Source organism: Delphinapterus leucas, chromosome 15 (genome assembly GCF_059928025.1).
Source record: "Delphinapterus leucas isolate spDelLeu-1000000601 "Yukka" chromosome 15, BTC_Dleu_Yukka2, whole genome shotgun sequence".
NCBI lineage: Eukaryota > Metazoa > Chordata > Mammalia > Artiodactyla > Monodontidae > Delphinapterus > Delphinapterus leucas.
In genome coordinates, this window is record NC_143143.1 from 47,482,873 (window position 1) to 47,501,512 (window position 18,640).

Below are 18,640 nucleotides of genomic sequence, written 5' to 3' on the forward strand. Positions count from 1 at the left end.
GAACACCTGTGGCATATGATGTTTACTTGGCATTAAAGTACCTCAATTACAAAGCTGTAAAGCCTCTCTTTCAAAGGACATGATTTATTTTACACATTTGGAAATGCAAGTAAGGAAACTTCTGATGTACACTGCCTGATAGAGATGGGATCTTAACAAATTGAGGCTACAAGTAAGAAAGGGTAACTTCTTGCTTATTGGTCATATAACACCCATCAACACTGGCCTCTGAATATTACCCAGCAAGGTAGTAGCATCACAGGGCTTTGTGAGGACAGCATACGAGAGCTTTGTTCCGTAGTACATAGAGAAGAGAATTATAATGGCTCATTTAAAAAAGGTGATTTACAGCAACAGCCAGCTCTACCCACCACCAGTCCCTCCCATCAGTAAACTTCCACAATCCTCTTAGATAGCCTCATCCACCAGAGGGCAGACAGCAGAAGCAAGAAGAACTACAGTCCTTCAGCCTGTGGAACAAAAACCACATTCACAGAAAGATAGACAAGATGAAAAGGCAGAGGGCTATGTACCAGATGAAGGAACAAGGTAAAACCCCAGAAAAAAAACTAAATGAAGTGGAGCTAGGCAACCTTCCAGAAAAAGAATGCAGAATAATGATACTGAAGATGATCCAGGACCTCGGACAAAGAATGGAGGCAAAGATCGAGAAGATGCAAGAAATATTTAACAAAGATCTAGAAGAATTAAAGAACAAACAAACAGAGATGAACAGTACAATCACTGAAATGAAAACTACACTAGAAGGAATCAATATCAGAATAACTGAGGCAGAAGAACGGATAAGTGACCTGGAAGACAGAATGCTGGAATTCACTGCTGCGGAACAGAGTAAAGAAAAAAGAATGAAAAGAAATGAAGACAGCCTAAGACACTTCTGGGACAACATTAAACGCAACAACATTCTCATTATAGGGGTTCCAGAAGGAGAGGAGAGAGAGACAGGACCCGAGAAAATATTTGAAGAGATTATAGTCGAAAACTTCCCTAACATGGGAAAGGAAATAGCCACCCAAGTCCAGGAAGCACAGAGAGTCCCATGCAGGATAAACCCAAGAGGAAACACGCCAAGACACACAGTAATGAAATTGACAAAAATTAAAGACAAAGAAAAATTATTGAAAGCAGCAAGGGAAAAATGACAAATAACATACAAGGGAACTCCCATAAGGTTAACAGCTGATTTCTCAGCAGAAACTCTACAAGCCAGAAGGGAGTGGCATGATATACCTAAAGTGATGAAAGGGAAGAAGCTACAACCAAGATTACTCTACCTGGCAAGCATCTCATTCAGATTTGATGGAGAAATCAAAAGTTTTACAGACAAGCCAAAGCTAAGAGAATTCAGCACCACCAAACCAGCTGTACAACAAATACTAAAGGAACTTCTCTAAGTGGGAAACACAAGAGAAGAAAAGGACCTGCAAAAACAAAGTGAAAACAATTAAGAAAATGGTAATAGGAACATACATATCGATAATTACCTTAAATGTGAATGGATTAAATGCTCCAACCAAAAGACACAGGCTCGCAGAATGGATACAAAAACAAGACCCATATATATGCTGTCTACAAGAGACCCACTTCAGACCTAGGGACACATACAGACTGAAAGTGAGGGGATGGAAAAAGATATTCCATGCAAATGGAGATCAAAAGAAAGCTGTCGCAGCAGTATTCATATCAGGTAAAATAGACTTTAAAATAAAGAATGGTACAAGAGACAAGGAAGCACACTACATAATGATCAAGGGATCAATCCAAGAGGAAGATGTAACAACTATAAATATATATGCACCCAACATAGGAGCACATCAATACATAAGGCAACTGCTAACAGATAGAAAAGAGGAAATTGACAGTAACACAAGAATAGTGGGGGACTTTAACACCTCACTTACACCAATGGACACATCATCCAAACAGAAAATTAATAAGGAAACACAAGCTTTAAATGACACAATAGACCAGATAGATTTAATTGATATTTATAGGACATTCCATCCGAAAACAGCAGATTACACTTTCTTCTCAAGTGCACATGGAACATTCTCCAGGATAGATCACATTTTGGGTCACAAATCAAGCCTCAGTAAATTTAAGAAAATAGAAATCATATCAAGCATCTTTTCTGACCACAACTCTATGAGATTAGAAATCTATTACAGGGAAGAAAACGTAAAAAACACAAACACATGGAGGCTAAACAATACGTTATTAAATAACCAAGAGATCACTGAAGAAATCAAAGAGGAAATCAGAAAATATCTAGAGACAAATGACAATGAAAACACGATGATGCAAAACCTATGGGGTGCAGCAAAAGCAGTTCTAAGAGGGAAGTTTATAGCAATACAAGCCTACCTCAAGAAGCAAGAAAAATCCCAAACAATCTAACCTTACACCTAAAGGAACTGGACAAAGAAGAACAAACAAAACCCAAAGTAAGCAGAAGGAAAGAAATCATAATGATCAGAGCAGAAATAAATGAAATAAAGAAAACAATAGCAAAGATCCATAAAACTAAAAGCTGGTTCTTTGAGAAGATACACAAAATTGATAAACCATTAGCCAGACTCATCAAGAAAAAGCAAGAGAGGAGTCAAATCAATAAAATTAGAAATGAAGAAGGAGAAGTTACAACAGAACTGCAGAAATACAAAGCATCCTAAGAGACTACTACAAGCACCTTTATACCAATAAAATGGACAAACTGGAAGAAACAGACAAATTCTTAGAAAGGTATAACCTTCCAAGACTGAACCAGGAAGAAATAGAAAATACGAACAGACCAATCACAAGCACTGAAATTGAAACTGTGATTAAAAATCTTCCAACAAACAGAAGTCCAGGACCAGATGGCTTCACAGGTGAATTCTATCAAACATTTAGAGAAGAGCTAACACCCATCCTTCTCAAACTCTTCCAGAAAACTGCAAAGGAAGGAACACTCCCAGACTCATTCTATGAGGCCACCATCACCCTGATACCAAAACCAGACAACAATACTACAAAAAAGGAAAAGTACAGACTAATATCACTGATGAATATAGATGGAAAAATCCTCAACAAAATACTAGCAAACAGAATCCAACAACACATTAAAAGGATCATAGACCATGATCGAGTGGGATTTATCCCAGGGATGCAAGGATTCTTCAATATATGTAAATCAATCAATGTGATACACTGTATTAACAAACTGAGGAATAAAAACCATATGATCATCTCAATAGATGCAGAAAAAGATTTTGACAAAATTCAACAGCCATTTATGATAAAAGGTCTCCAGAAATTGGGCATAGAGGAAACCTACCTCAACATAACAAAGGCCATATACAACAAACCCACAGCAAACATCATTCTCAATGGTGAAAAATTGAAACTGTTTCCTCTAAGATCAGGAACAAGACCAGGATGTCCACTCTCACCACTGTTATTCAACATAATTTTGGAAGTCCTAGCCACGGCAATCAGAGAAGAAAAAGAAATAAAGGAATACAAATTGGAAAAGAAGAAGTAAAACTGTCACTGTTTGCAGATGACATGATACTATACATAGAGAATCCTAAAGATGCCACCAGAAAACTACTAGAGCTAAGCAATGAATTTAGTAAAGTTGCAGGATACAAAATTAATGCACAGAAATCTCTTTCATTCCTATACACTAATGATGAAAAATCTGAAAGGGTATTTAAGGAAACACTCCCATTTACTACTGCAACAAAAAGAATAAAATACCTAGGAATAAACCTACCTAAGGAGACAAAAGACCTGTATGCAGAAAACTGTAAGACACTGATGAAAGAAATTAAGAGTGACATAAACATTTGGAGAGCTATACCATGTTCTTGGATAGGAAGAATCAATATTGTGAAAATGACTATACTACCCAAAGCCATGTTCAGATTCAATGCAATCCCTATCAAATTAGCAACTGCAGTTTTTACAGAACTAGAACAAAAAATCTTAAAATTTGTATGGAGACACAAAAGACCCCAAATAGCCACAGGAGTCTTGAGGGAAAAAAACGGAGCTTGAGGAATTAGACTCCCTGACTTCAGAGTATACTGCAAAGCTACAGTAATCAAGACGATATGGTACTGGCACTAAAAGAGAAATATAGATCAATGGAACAAGATAGAAAGCCCAGAAACAAACCCTTGCACCTATGGTCAACTAATCTATGACAAAGGAGGCAAGGATATACAGTGGAGAAAAGACAGTCTCTTCAATAAGTGGTGCTGGGAATACTGGAAAAGCTACATGTAAAAGAATGAAATTAGAGTACTCCCTAACACCATACACAAAAATACAGTGAAAATGGCTTAGAGACCTAAATGTGAGACCAGACACTATAAAACTCTTAGAGGAAAACATAGGAAGAACACTCTTTGACATAAACCACAGCAAGATATTTTTTTATCTACCTCGTAGAGTAATGGAAATAAAAACAAAAATAAACAAATGGGACGTATTGAAACTTAAAAGCTTTTGCACAGCAGAGGAAATCATAAACAAGATGAAAAGACAACCCTTAGAATGGGAGAAGATATTTGCAAACGAATCAATGGACAAAGGATTAATATCCAAGATATATAAACAGCTCATGCAGCTCAATATTAAAAAAACAAACAACCCAATCCAAAAATGGGCAGAAGACCTAAATAGACATTTCTCCAAAGAAGACATCCAGATGGCCAAGAAGCACATGAAAAGTTGCTCAACATCAGTAATTATTAGAGAAATGCAAGTCAAAACTGCAATGAGGTATCACCTCACACCAGTTAAAATGGGCATCATCAGAAAATCTACAAACAAGAAATTCTGGAGAGGGTGTGGAGAAAAGGGAACCCTCTTGCACTGTTGGTGGGAATGTAAATTGATACAGCTACTATGGAGAACAGTATGGAGGTTCCTTAAAGAACTAAAAATAGAATTACCATATGCCCAGCAATCCCACAACTGGGCATATACCCAGAGAAAACCATAATTCAAAAAGACACATGCACCCCAGTGTTCACTGCAGCACTATTTATAGTAGCCAGGTCATGGAAGCAACCTAAATGCCCATCGACAGACGAATGGATACAGAAGATGTGGTACATATATACCATGGACTATTACTCCGCCATAAAAAGGAATTAAATTGGGTCATTTGTAGAGATGTGGATGCATCTATAGATTGTCATACAGAGTGAAGTAAGTCATAAAGAGAAAAACAAGTATCGTTTGTTAATGCATATATGTGGAACCTAGAAAATGATACAGATGAACCGGTTTGCAGGGCAGAAATTGAGACACTGAAGTAGAGAACAAACGTATGGACACCGTGTGGGGAAAGCGACGGGGGTTGAGGGTGGTGGTGTGATGAATTGGGAGATTGGGATTGACATGTATACCCTGATGTGTGTAAAACTGATGACCAATAAGAACCTGCTGTATAAAAAAGCAAAATAAAATAAAAGTGATTTATGGGTTTAGAGCAACATTATCTAAAAGAATTTTCTGTGTTGATGGAAATAATTTATATTTATATTTATATTGTGTCCTCCTATATGATAGCCACTAGACACATGTGGCAATGAGCACTGGAAATGTGGCGAGTATGCCCGAGAAACAGAAGTTAAAATTTTGCTTAAATGTGAATAGCCACATGTGGCTATTGGCTACCATACTGAACAGCACCGATTTAAAGAAAGAGTGGAAAAGTGGCTCTCTAAATAAATATTTTCAAAACATTCTTTTTTTCCCAATTGCAAAACGGTTCCAAAATATAAAATAAGCCTGATAAGCCATAAGAACCCTTGCCCAAGAATAGCTTGCAGCCAGTTAAGTTTCTCTCACCCTTGACATGTTGAATCTGAGCTAAAATTGCTTTTTAACAAAAAAACGTGGAAGAGGTGGACTTCAGTAGTGGAGCTGGTCTGAAACCTGTCTGGTGGGAGCGGTCAAGTTATTAAGTCCCGTTTGCAGAAATGTTCCTGTTATCCCTGCTGGTGGCCTGTGGAAGACACCTTGCTATTTAACATGAAATATGGGAGGAAAGAGAGTGTAGAGTCCTGCCTTAAGCCCAAAGATATTTGGCTTCCAGTTGCATCGCTTGACATCTGGTGGACGTGGTTTTCATATTGCTGGTAAATTCTCCAGCTGTTGGTATTGATGGGCCAACAGATACAGCTGCTCCTCTTGCCTCACTTGTAAATTATGTGTTTGACCTTCCTTGCAGAGAGTTCATCCCTTTCCCTTTCTTCCTCCTTTGAGCCTGTGGCAACAAATGCTTTCCCCCCAAAAACCAACCAAACAAAAAAACCCCCAAACACTAAAGCTTTGGTTGCTGAATTGTATTGATAAAAAACAAACAAACATCTCTTCTGTCATAAAGCCTGGAATTTTATTGTATTGCAAGTATGACAAAGTTATAGATGACAAGCTGAGCTCAAAAGAGGAAAGAGGGGCTATAGCAAAGTTTATATTCTTTTTAAAAGAGTAAGCCTTTGGCCTACCCCCTGGTTTCCTGATTTCTGTGAAAGAATTATTGAATTAGTGGCATACCCATTCAAGCATGATGATGGGTTTGTGAAACATGCTCTCATATGATATTGCAAACCACAGTAGCAAAATGAGAAAGAAGGCATCTTTATTTTATTTTACTTTATTTTATTTTTGGCCGTACCATGTGGCATGCAAGATGCTAGTTCCCTGACCAGGGATCGAACCCATGCCCCCTGCAGTGGAAACACGGAGCCTTAACCACTGGACTGCCAGGGAAGTCCCAGAAGACATCTTCAAAAATTGAAACAACATTTTTTTAAATCTAAAAACTACTTCTGAGAAGTTTTTTTTTTGTTTTTAATTTGCCCTGCTTTCCAAAAATTGCCTTCTTTCTGCTTGTTACCAAACTCAGAAACTAAAGCCACCTGGCCATTTGAACATTTTATATAAGCTAACTATGTTTAATCCAGGTTAATACCTTGAATTAAAGTTCACCTCAAAATTGTACTGCTTCAAAAAGGCTGGATAATAACTAATATCATTATAACCAGAATCCATATCTAATTTGAATAAATAGAGGTAGGTTCTTTTATAAGTTTCTTTCTTTTTTTTTTTTAATAGAATGCTCTTGTGGTTGTATCCCTTAATTTAATTTCTAAACCCCTTCTGTAGCATGAGTTAAAGAGATTTCTTTTTATTGAACCAAAATTAGGGCATTGATACCAGTTGGATTTAAAAATCAGATTGCCTGTATCCTACCCAAGATAGCAGACAGTTAATGAATGGTTTTTAATAAACACCCAGTGTGTATGGACTACTATAATAAAAACAGATGTTAACATTGGCATGGAACTTATTCAGGTATAATAAGTGAAACCTAGGTTTCTTTTCCTATGTAGAGGTCATTTTTTTATAACACAGTGAAAATACTGCTATAAAAATTAATCCTTGAGGAGGAGCAGGCTATTTTATGGTCGTAAGGTGTTTCCTCATAGATTCTTATTAGTTACAGGGGAAAATAATAAGTATATAATGGAGAAACCAGGCAATAACTTGACCATGTGATCAAAACTAATGTGAGTGAGGGGCAAATGGACATATCATGTGCCTCTGGATGTGAGAACCTGAGAAAGACACAACATCACTTTTGCAGTATCCCATCTGGAAGTGCACAGACTGAATCTAACCACAAGGAAACATCAGACAAATTGAAAATGAAGAACATTCTAGGAAGAAAGAAAAAGGGGACTATATTCTTCAAAAATGTTAATGTCATAAAAGACAAAGGCTGAGGAAATGTTCCAGATTAAACAATGTTAAAGAGTCGTGACAACTAGTATATGCAATAACTGATCCTAGGCTGGATCCTATATGGGAGGGGAAAAATGCCAAAAATGTATTTTTAGGTCAATTTACAAAATGGGATATAGATAGTAGAAAATGTTGTATCATTTTAAAATGTGCTTGTTATAACTATACTGTGGTATGCAGGGAAATATTCTTACCTTTAGTACAAACTGAAGTGTTTGGAGGTAAAGGGCCATAATTCAACAATATCTTCTCAGTGGTTCAGAAAATAATATTATGTGGATGGATGGGTGGATAGATGGATAGATAGATAGCAGATTACAAAGCAAACGGAACAAAATGTTAGCAATGGGTGAACCTGGGTAAAGGATGTATGGGTGTTCCTTGAACTATTCTGTAATTTTGAAATTATTTTCAAATAAAAAGTTTTTAAAAACATCACCCTTTTATATTATGACACATTTGATCAGTTCTTGCAATTGAAATGAACAAGTATTGGAATGGGTGCAGTGCCAGGCAGCTGGAGCCTAGATTCCCCCTTCACTCCTTGCAGACTATGTGACTCAGTGTGGTCGTTGTGCCTTTCTGATCTCAGAGGCCTCATGTGTAAGATGAGAGTAAGAAAACCTGACTCTGCCTTAAGTCCTTCCTGGGATTAGGCTTGATAGGAGCAAGGAAACAAAGTCTTACGTGTCTGAATACAGATGAATGGACCCTGGTTAAGTCCTTTATATATTATGGGTATTGTACATATATGGCCCTTCCTCCCTAGATACTTGCTTGCCATCTGCAAAATTCTAAATTCTACATTGCAGATTAATAAGCATATATGTTGCTGTTCAGTTTTTGGTAGGATTTTTGTAACCCCAAATGTAGTATCTACCATGCTTTGTTTTTTGTTTTTCGGTACGCGGGCCTCTCACTGTTGTGGCCTCTCCCGTTGTGGAGCACTGGCTCCAGACGCACAGGCTCAGTAGCCATGGCTCACGGGCCCAGCCACTCCGTGGCATGTGGGACCTTCCCGGACTGGGGCACGAACCCGTGTCCCCTGCATCAGCAGGCGGACTCTCAACCACTGCGCCACCAGGGAAGCCCCATGCTTTGTTTTTTTGAAGATAGTTTCTGGGGCTTTTAAAAAATCTCAGTAAATGTCTGTGTACAAGGGACAGCACGGATGAGATTTCTGAGAGCTTTTTGATAGGCTTAACTTGTGTATCAAGGAAAGCCATGGGAGGATGACTTAAATATAAAACATGAGGTACATGGGACTTCCCTGGTGGCACAGCAGCTAAGACTCTGTGCTCCCAATTCAGGGGCCCGGGTTCAATTCCTGGTCAGGGAACTAGATCCCACATGCATGCCGCAGCTAAGAGTTCACATGCCACAGCTAAGAAGCCCACGAGCCGCAACTAAGGAGCCTGCCTGCCGCAACTAAGACCCAGTGCAACCAAATAAATTAATTTTTAAAAAATGAGGTCCACAAGAGGGAGTTACCAAAAGAAGTGAGAAAAAGACTTCCAATTAGGATGAAGAAAGTCACTAGAGACTGTTGCCTCTACTCCCAGTAATGAGAATGAGCTGGATAAACTATAAAGTCATAGATTTAAAAAATTATCCCAAAAGCAGAATATGGTAGAAAAACTTAAATGAACTAAATTCCAGAAAGAGATAAGCCTTTCCTAGGAGAGAAAAAAGCTCTGACTGCTTCATTCCTGGCAAAGCAGCAGGAGGAGGGTTTTTTAAAGGTGTCAGCAAGACCATCTATAAAGAGGCAGTGTGATATAATAAGAGAATGGGCTTTGGAGTTAGCCAGACTTGGATTTCCATCCTGAAGCCCCTGCTTTGTAACCTGGGGCAGGTTGCCTATCTGACCCTTGGTTTCCTTATCTTTAAAGTGGGAATATTACCGAAGCTTTCCGAGCATTCTGAATATTAATTGAATAATAAAACCAAAGTGCATATAATAGAGCTACATACATTGTGATGGGTCATGGTGGTGGCGGTGGTGGTAGAAGTGGTAGAGAGTCTCTCAGGGCTGTCACCTTGCAGCTCCGCAGCCTCATTTACACTGTAACCATGTTCCCAGACGTGCTGTGTCCATTGCCTACCACAGGAGTGACACCTCCTGGATTTTCACCCTGCTTTCCTGGTGGAGATGGTAGGGGTTATTACATTTTGACAAAACGTAACTCTAGCTTGTAAATATAAACCAACTGACAAGTGAATTCAGAGATCCCAGAAGAGGAAAAAAAATTGTTTGAAGCTGCAGGAATAGACACACACACATACAACCCTGCAATTCAGGCCAATATGGTAGTAACGGAGCCCTTTCAAAAGCTTTCTGACTAGATGTCTACCAACTTGACAGCATCACAAACTTAGGCTTTTAAATGAAACCTAAGTTGCCTGCAGCATTCCTGATAAGCTCACCTAACTGAATAATTTTCCCTTTAAAAGTAAGAGGGAAGAATATTGTTTACTAGCTACTGTTGAGTATCTCTTGTGTGAACGCAGGCAGCCTTCTCAGATTCCTCTGAGCTCTAGACAGTGGAACACCTTTGGGTGTGTTGACCATGAGTTCCTTAAAAGGGACTTTAGTTCCACGATAGTGGCCAGTGACAGTCACTGGGTGGATATATTGGATCTTATTTTAGATTTATGAAGAACCACTTAGACAAAAGTTGGCCTTTGTCTAAGCCAAATTTTAACTGCTTCTGATAATCTAGGCCCCATGTTACTCAACAACTGAAGGAGTCTGATCCCTGGCAGGAAGCCAACTGCCCTGAGATGGTGTTAGGTGCCGCCAACAAGCTATGTACTAGGAAAACATCCCAGACAGCTAAATTTGGCAACTGTGCTTTATGGAACAGAAGGAAAAGTGGCTAATCAGTGATTTTACTTGTACCTTTTAAGCTTGCCCAGAATTTCAAATATAGAAAATTGCATTTCTTTTCCATGCTCTTAGGACTTCCAGGAGGATCCCATTGGGTTTATTTAGAAAGTTCTTTAGACAAACAGGAGAAGATTGTAGAAGGCTGAGTATGTGAAAAACAAACTTTAAGACACAAGTTTCCTCAGCCTCAAGTTTAGTTCTAAGAGTAGTTGGTAATTTTATTTTTGCCTAATTAGTCTTATGCCATCAGTTTCTTCCAAATGATTCATTTGACATAGCTCCAAAGCAATAAATAGAATAAACACAAAGAGGGAATTCACCATGTTTGCAAGAGCATAAATCTTCCCAGAGGTATTAACCATATTTATCCAAATAAATCTCATTTTATTCATGGTGTAGGGTTAGATCTCTGCAAAGATAAATATGTCTATTGCTTGGACTTGTAGACATTCCATGTTAGTTGGAAGGAAGTGAATAAACCTTTTTTCCTGGTTATAGCAACATAGAAAATAATGAAAACATTAATTTCTCTACCTCTATATACTTACATAGCCATCAGCTTACATAGTTCACATCAGGTGTGAACTTAACATTAGAATGTCACCTTGTTACCTTCTAGTACCCAACATTTTAGGTAAATATGTACCTTCCCAAAGCAGACACGTGCCTGCATTTTACGCACAGAACAACGCATAAGTGTGAGATGTAACTGAGACAAGCATTCATGAGAATGATTGGCCTTATTACCCACAATGAGTAAGTAATGGTTACAGGATGGTCATTTCTTTCTCTTGGTTGAAAAGCAGTGGACAAATGATGAAAGGAATCTTTTCTTGTTTTTTTTTTCAATCTTAAGACAAAAAAGGCCATAATCTTGGTCATGCCATTCTTGTTTCTTGTTAACTTTCTAACTTGAAACAAGGTATTGGTTTCTTTGATTGTAAAGATTCAGGATCACCCACTGATTTTATGTTGTAAGAACTTCTATTATATTATTTTCTTAAGTAGGTGAGTAGTGATGGGGACTGAATCTACAGGTATGCAGTCAGTATACACGGAGGTACTGATGGCCCCGCAGGGCCCCACACACATGGGCATTCATTCCATAGATAACGCCTTCTATGAGTGGCTCCCTGTTGAGATTGAGGGTAGAACTTTGAGTCCAGATGGTTGTTTGGATGCAACATTTTATCCCCAGTCACCCTCCTCCCCAGTAACCTGCAGATTTGAGCTCAAAAGCTGAATTCATCAGCAGATCAGCATTTTTTAAAAAATTGAAAATGTTTACATAAAAAATTTGAACTTACATAAAATAGAAATTTTGAATAAAATTTTTATACAAGATTTAAATGTTTTAAGTTTTACCTAAAGGTACAATTTTCTCCCTCCTGGCTTGTTTTCTCTCATAAGAGTAGATTTGGCCAAACTGGGACCCACTTCCTACATGGTTGTGATTAGTTGGAGCCAAGTGGTAGCCACCCTGTTTGGTGGGGCCTGGACATTCCATTCTGATAGTCCTACACCTGGCCTGTTTCACTTAAACAGGCATCGGAGACTGACCCGTGTTGTAGATTTTGAACGCTAAGCAAAGTCTATCTGCTGGAATACATTTTCATTCCAGTACCATTCATTCAAATAATATAGTTTCTGTCTTCTTTAAAGCCTTCATCTTGGAGCGTCCATTCTGTCTAATCCTAAGGATTAAAATTCTTCTCTGATGATTATTATGTATGATTTTTATGTCTTATAAGTAAAGCAGTGCTGTAAATTGGTGAAACTTTAACATTTTAGTAATAACTAATTGAGACATTTGGATATGGTTGAGCTACTCTCTCTATTTGCATTCTTTTCAAATACTTCTGGATGCAATAAGTGGTACGTATGGCGATTTACTTTTATGCTCTTGAGCTGTCATCACTGCACTGTACATGTTTGGACTACACTGTCTGCTGCAGTGTTGAAGGCATGAAAAGAAACTTAATTTAGAATGAGGGTTGTGTTAATGCTTCGCTATTAGGAGATGCTCAGGGTACTTGGAAACAGCTTTTTCTTCACTTGAAATAGAAAATTAATCGTATTTTGAATGTACCTCCTGTAACAGATGAAAACCCCAATAATCCCGATTTCTTCCATTGATAGGTCTTGTGGATATTATGGTAAAATTTTGAACAGTTAGAACCTGCTAACAGTTAGAACCTGCCCCATTAAAAATGGAAGATCTTGGCAAAACAAGCTCTTACTAGGCAGTTAGTAATAAGCCCCAGTAGCCCCTGAATAAAACATGCTTCCAACCCAAATTTCTACAAATTTCCAAAGCCAGGTCAGACAGGAAGGACCCGGTCTTTAAGGTGATAACCTCTTAGGTACAACAAGTTCTTGAATCTCGCAATTTATGTTTTTGTTCAGTAGGCCATACTTGGGGCAAAAAAGAAATAAATACAATCTATAAGTTTTTCACCATCAAAGATGACAAAAATTCATTTCTTCTTAACTTCAGTTAATCAGTATTAGAGCTAATCAGGGATTTATTACAGAGATTAGTAATGATTACCTGGGAGGGAAGCCTTGATTCTTTGGCTTTGAGATCTCGGCTATTAGAAGAAGTCAGTTTACTTAGGAGTACAGGTTTGATGAAACATAGCGGCTCATTTTTTAAAAGGAAATATTTATTAAACAAATGCTATTGAGTGCCTATTATATTCAGGTACTTTCCTGGAAACATAATAGTGAACAAAAAAGCTGAGAACCTTTGTACTCCTGGCCTGGCACACTAGTGGGGAAAATAATAACCAAGATAAATAAGGCGTATAGTATGTTTGTGATAAGTGCTAAAAAGAAACGTGAAGCTGGCAAGGATTTTAGGAAGTACGAGGGTTCCGATGTTAGGCAGGTCTCACTAAGAAAGTGACGTTTGTGTAAAGCCTTGGAAGATTTATGGGAGCAAGGCAAGAATGTCCCAGCATGGAGAACAGCAAGAGCAGAGGCCTTCAATCAGGATTGAGTGTTCCGGGTGTGATGGAGGGACAGTGAGAAGGCTGGTCTTAGTGGGACAGAGCAAGCCATGGGGGACCAGACCATGTGGGTTCTTACCGGTCACCATCAGGATCTGGGCTCTTCCAAAGCCACTGGAGGGCAGTGAGCAGAGGAGTGACAATGTCTGGCTCACATTTTAAGAGGCGACTCCAGCTGCTGAAAGGGAGGCAGAGTGGACGGCCGTTGCCACCCGTGAGTGACGATGATGAGTTGGACTAGAACGTTAGCTGGGCAGGCGGTGAGAGCCAGTTGGCTTCTGTGTCCATTTTAAGAGAGAGCCGACAGGAGCTGCCGATGGATTGGACAGAGGCACGGGGGAAACAGAGAAGGCAGCAATGAGAATGGAGTTGCCATTTACCAGCGGGGGGAAGAAGGCGAGGAGGGAGGAAGCAGGCTTGAGGGGAAGTAGAAAGACCTCAGTTCTGGATGTGTTCATTTGGAGATGCCTGTTAGGCATTGAATGGAGATGGTCAGCGTGTGGTTGGATGTATGTGTCAGGAGAGAGGACTAAGTTGAAGATGCATATTTGGGAATCTCAGCATATAAATGCTTTTTTAAAATTACAAGGCTAGGTGCGATCACCAAGAGAGGGACCACAGCCAGGAGAAAAGATTTCTGAGGAATTGCTGTGTTGATAAGTCAGAGAGGTGAAGAACCCAGCAAAGGAGATTGAGAAACGGCCATAGAGGCTGGTGGAGAACCAGGGGAGGGTGGGGTCTTAGAAACCAAGGATAGAAAGTATTTCAAGGCCAAGAGAGTGATCAGCTTTATCAGATCCTGTACTCTGGGCCCATGAAGTTAGGTCTGAGGACAGACCACTGGATTTAGCATTCGGAAGTCATTGCTTACCTTGGTAAGAGCCGTTTCAGTGCAGTGGTCAAGGCAGAAACCTGAGTGGAGAGGGTTTAGAGAGAATGGAAGGAAAGAAGCTGCGGAAACAAGAATAGACAAGTCTTTTAAAGAATGTTGCTGTAAATGGAAGCAAAGAAATGAAGTGGCAGCTGGAGGAGGAGGTAGTTCTGGAGAGTTATTATTCTTTCCTCTTTCTCCAGTGGAACCAGATGCTTCACTTTATGTCCAGAACACTGCACAGATAATTTTCTACAAAATGAGTTGAAGAAAAGTGGAGTTGAGGTAAAGTAGAGTCTTGGGGTACCCCAACATTTAGTGGCTTGGGGAGGTGAGGAACTGAGGTCTCAGTATTAGAGTAAAAGAGAAGGGAGGTTTCATCACACTCTTTATAGGAGTTTGGGTGCAGCTGGAATTGAAGGACAGCATCCGTTGACATTTGGGATGAGCTGGCTTACAGAGTCCGCGGGTTCCTTTATTAAAGAGTGTCTGAACTTCACGTGCTCACGTGCCTGTCTGGCTCTGAGAAAAGTGGGCTGTGGCTGACATTTGACCAGGCTCCTTTTTTTCAGAGAGCCTCTCCCAGGACCAGCAGAAGCCAGCCTGGGAAGCCTTGCCCTCTCTCGTCTCAACACCTTAATAGTTGTTTGGTGTCACACGGGTCAGATCAATAAGAAGTCAGGAAGCAGATGGTTTTGACGAGGAGAACTTTCTTCAAAGAGTTTGTTGGCGGTTTTTATTTTTACCCCTCCCAAATTCCTCACTGACAGATCAACTGAAATTCTCAGGAAATAGTCCATTACACAAATAGTAGTTTCACTCTTTATGGTAGTTTCAACATTAGCCTTTCATTTCTTTTCAAATACAAGATGCTCTTTTCAAGCTATAGTAAAATCCATGTTATCTGGCAGCTTACCAACCAGAAGACTGTTACTGACATTTTGGGTTTTCACTCAGTACAAATCTGGATGCTGAGGCTTCCCCACCAGGTTCTCCAGGAAGGGGCCACCTGGTTGTCTTTACCAAGGAAATGGCAGCCCAGGGCTTACCGTTACAGGAGCGAAGGTAAACCCCCGGCCTTCATGCTGCACATGGGCCTGCAGAGCTCGACTAGATCTCCTCCTCTTAGCTTCACACCTCCCGCTCCCATTAGCCCCTCAGAAAGAAATATCTGAAATATGAAGTTCCTTATATAAGGTGGCGTAGCTACCAAGAGGTGGAGCCAAGATTCAAGCCAGACATTCTGAACTCCAGAACCAAAGCTTCTAACCACATAGTTGTCAAGAGAGGCCTAAGCTGGAGGTGTTTATTTGGGAGTCTCTGCATATAGATGCTTTTTATAAAACTACAGGACTGGATGAGATCACCAAGGAGTGACCACAGATGGGAGAAGAGGGGCCTGAGTCCCAGGTAACTCCCATGCATTTAGGGTGGCGGGACCTGCAAAGGGGACTGGGAAATTGTGGCCATAGAGGTTGAGGAGAAACAGGTGACGGTGGGGTCCTGGAAACCAAGGAAAGGAGGCGTTTCAAGGAGAAGATGGTGGTCGTCTCGATGCAACTGCTGGGTCCTGCGCGGACAGTACAGCTATTTTGTTCATTCTTTTCTTTGGCAGTGCTCAGGAGTGGTGTGGGGACACAGTCATGCCTCCCAGAATGGGTCTTGAACAGTTAGAAAGGACATAGATTAATTTCTCAATAGATTATGTTGCTGCATTAAACACTCACTAAATCACTCTGCTGCATAATTAAGAAAATACAGAAAAATGACAGGGAGAAAAAAAAAATGTAATCCTGGCCCTGAATGAATCCTTCTGGAATGCAGTGAACTGCCCCACATTAACCACTGTTAACATTTTGATATAGTTCCTTCGGCTTCTGCAATTGTGATTTTTTTTTTTACACAATTGAGATTGTTTGGACTACATGGAATGGCATATTTTGCTTTATTCTTTTTTAAAATCAATTTTTAATAGAAAAATAGTCATGTACCTCTTTGAACATTTGAGAAAAAGGGTAAAGAAAATTTTAGAAATCAGAGTAAAGACTATAAAAGGTCTCCACAGTCTCAGAATGCACCATAAACGTGATTGTATCAGAGGTGTGTTTCCGTGTTGTCTGTATGACACGTCTACTGTCCCTCTCACTGCCTGCCTCTCTCCTTATCCAAAAGGTAGCCTAGGGACAGGCTTTGTTCCTGCAGAGATGGGGGTGCAAATCCTAGGGACGAGGGTGGGATGAAAATCCAGCCTCCTGGCCTCCACCCTCAGATACTCTGACGTACTGGGTCTCAGTAAATGGTCCTAACACCACTATCTAAGAGCTCCACTCTTAAGTTAGGCTGGGTCTAAAGAGAAGGTGATACAAGTCCTAGGACCAATTGGGATTTCAATTACTTCTTGGGGCTATTTTAAAAAAATCTATAACCTGAATTCTAGGAAAATTTACACATGTGAGGTTTTTGGAAAAAAATATGTAAACCGCATTTAGAGGGCCATTCTAATGCAAAACTATAAAGAATGTTAGAATCAGAAAGAACTCCCAATATAATTGAGTCGAATTTTTCATTTTTACCTACGAAGATGCTGAAGCCCAGAGATCTAGTGACCCCCCAGTTCAGAGACTCTCCAGTCCGTCCGCAGCAGAATCAAGGCTCAAACCCAGTTCTCTGAATCCCAGAATCATCCTGAAATTTTTTGGTAAAATGTGTAGCAGTAGCTTTTCCGAGCAAGCCCTATTTCACCCTGAAAAATAAATTTGTGTCTCTTAACAGATTTAGAATTTGATTTAGAATCCTTCACGCTAAGGCTTTGTGGGAGTAAAGAGAGCCCTAAATTTGGAGTCCAAAGGCTTTCATTCAAGTCTCAGTTTTTCTACTTCCTCTGGGACCATAAGCAAACCACAGAACCATTCTGAGCCTCCCCTTTTTTCCACCTGAAAAATAGGTATAGTATACCTCTGTCTAACTGAGAGGGTATTTTGAAGCCATCTCATTGATGCAAAGGCACTATGGAAACTAAAGCATTATGCAAATGTAGGGGCTTAGTATTTTTATTAAGATTTTACAAGGAACTAGTTTCACAAGGAACTGGCTTCTGCATCCTACAGAGACCTAATTGCCTTCAGAGCAAGATCCATGTGTGTTTCATTCTTCTGTCCCCTCATAATAAGTGCAGAATAAATACTTCCAAATAGCGGAGAGCTTTTATCACCTTTAGCAGAATGGAATGTCCATGATAATTCTTCACGTGAGTGGCGCTATAATAGGTACTGTGGGCTTGCCCTGTTTATGTGGAGGCCTTCACGGGGCTTTTAAGATAAAAATAAGGGGCAGCGTTGTCTGATGTTGCCTCTGAAGTGTGGTGTCGTTGCATGGTAAAAGAAGTAACAAAAGTTGCCGAGAGACTGGAACAACATACTATTCTCATCAGACCGCATTTTCGTCTTATTTTAAGGCTCCTTGGACATGATATTTCTATGTGAGAACAGTAGAACTTTCCCTTTATGTAGGCTTGTTTCAGGACTAACAACGAAATCTGCCATAATGGTGTCTTTGTGCTTTGTCCACATTTGCCAATGGTCTTTTATGGCATCCTTGTTCTAAATGTGGAAAACGAGGTAGGGGCAACATGGAGTAAAATGACTAACATATGGCATTAATTTTTCAATCTGTTGATATTTCTGATTTGTTGGGTTGAACTTGGGAATTACATCTTCACATTGCTCTGGCCCATTTATTACTTTCAGTTTAAGACAATGATGGGATAGAAGTAAAACGCTTGTTTTTAGACTCATTCACAACGTATGCAAAAGCTAAAGAAAGTCAGTGTCAGAGAAGGTTAAACTTTGCGAGGCTCCACTAGAGACCGTCTAACCCAGAGTCCTTGTTTTACAGCTCTGAGATTTTCACTGATTTGCCTGATATCACACCGGCTAAGGAAGTGAGCACCCAGATCTTTTGACCTGTAGTTAAATGGGGTTTTATTCTGTAAAATATACACATTATTCTGGATTATATTAAGCAGGTTCATGTGAAACTGTC

At 39.7% G+C, this 18,640-nt stretch overlaps 1 protein-coding gene across 6 annotated transcripts in view; it reads left to right on the forward strand.

The window, feature by feature from the left end:
- The window catches only part of TASP1 (taspase 1), a 238,846-nt gene that overhangs the window by 206,587 nt on the left and 13,619 nt on the right, over positions 1 to 18,640 (forward strand). Inside the window, exon 14 of one of the 6 annotated variants that reach the window (XM_089896555.1) lies at positions 1 to 18,640. This exon is cut by the window's right edge and continues 13,619 nt beyond it. The exons of the other annotated variants lie outside the window; for them this stretch is intronic. Coding sequence (XP_089752681.1) covers positions 1 to 36 — 36 coding nt within the window. The 3' untranslated portion in view covers positions 37 to 18,640. 6 annotated transcript variants of the gene reach the window in all.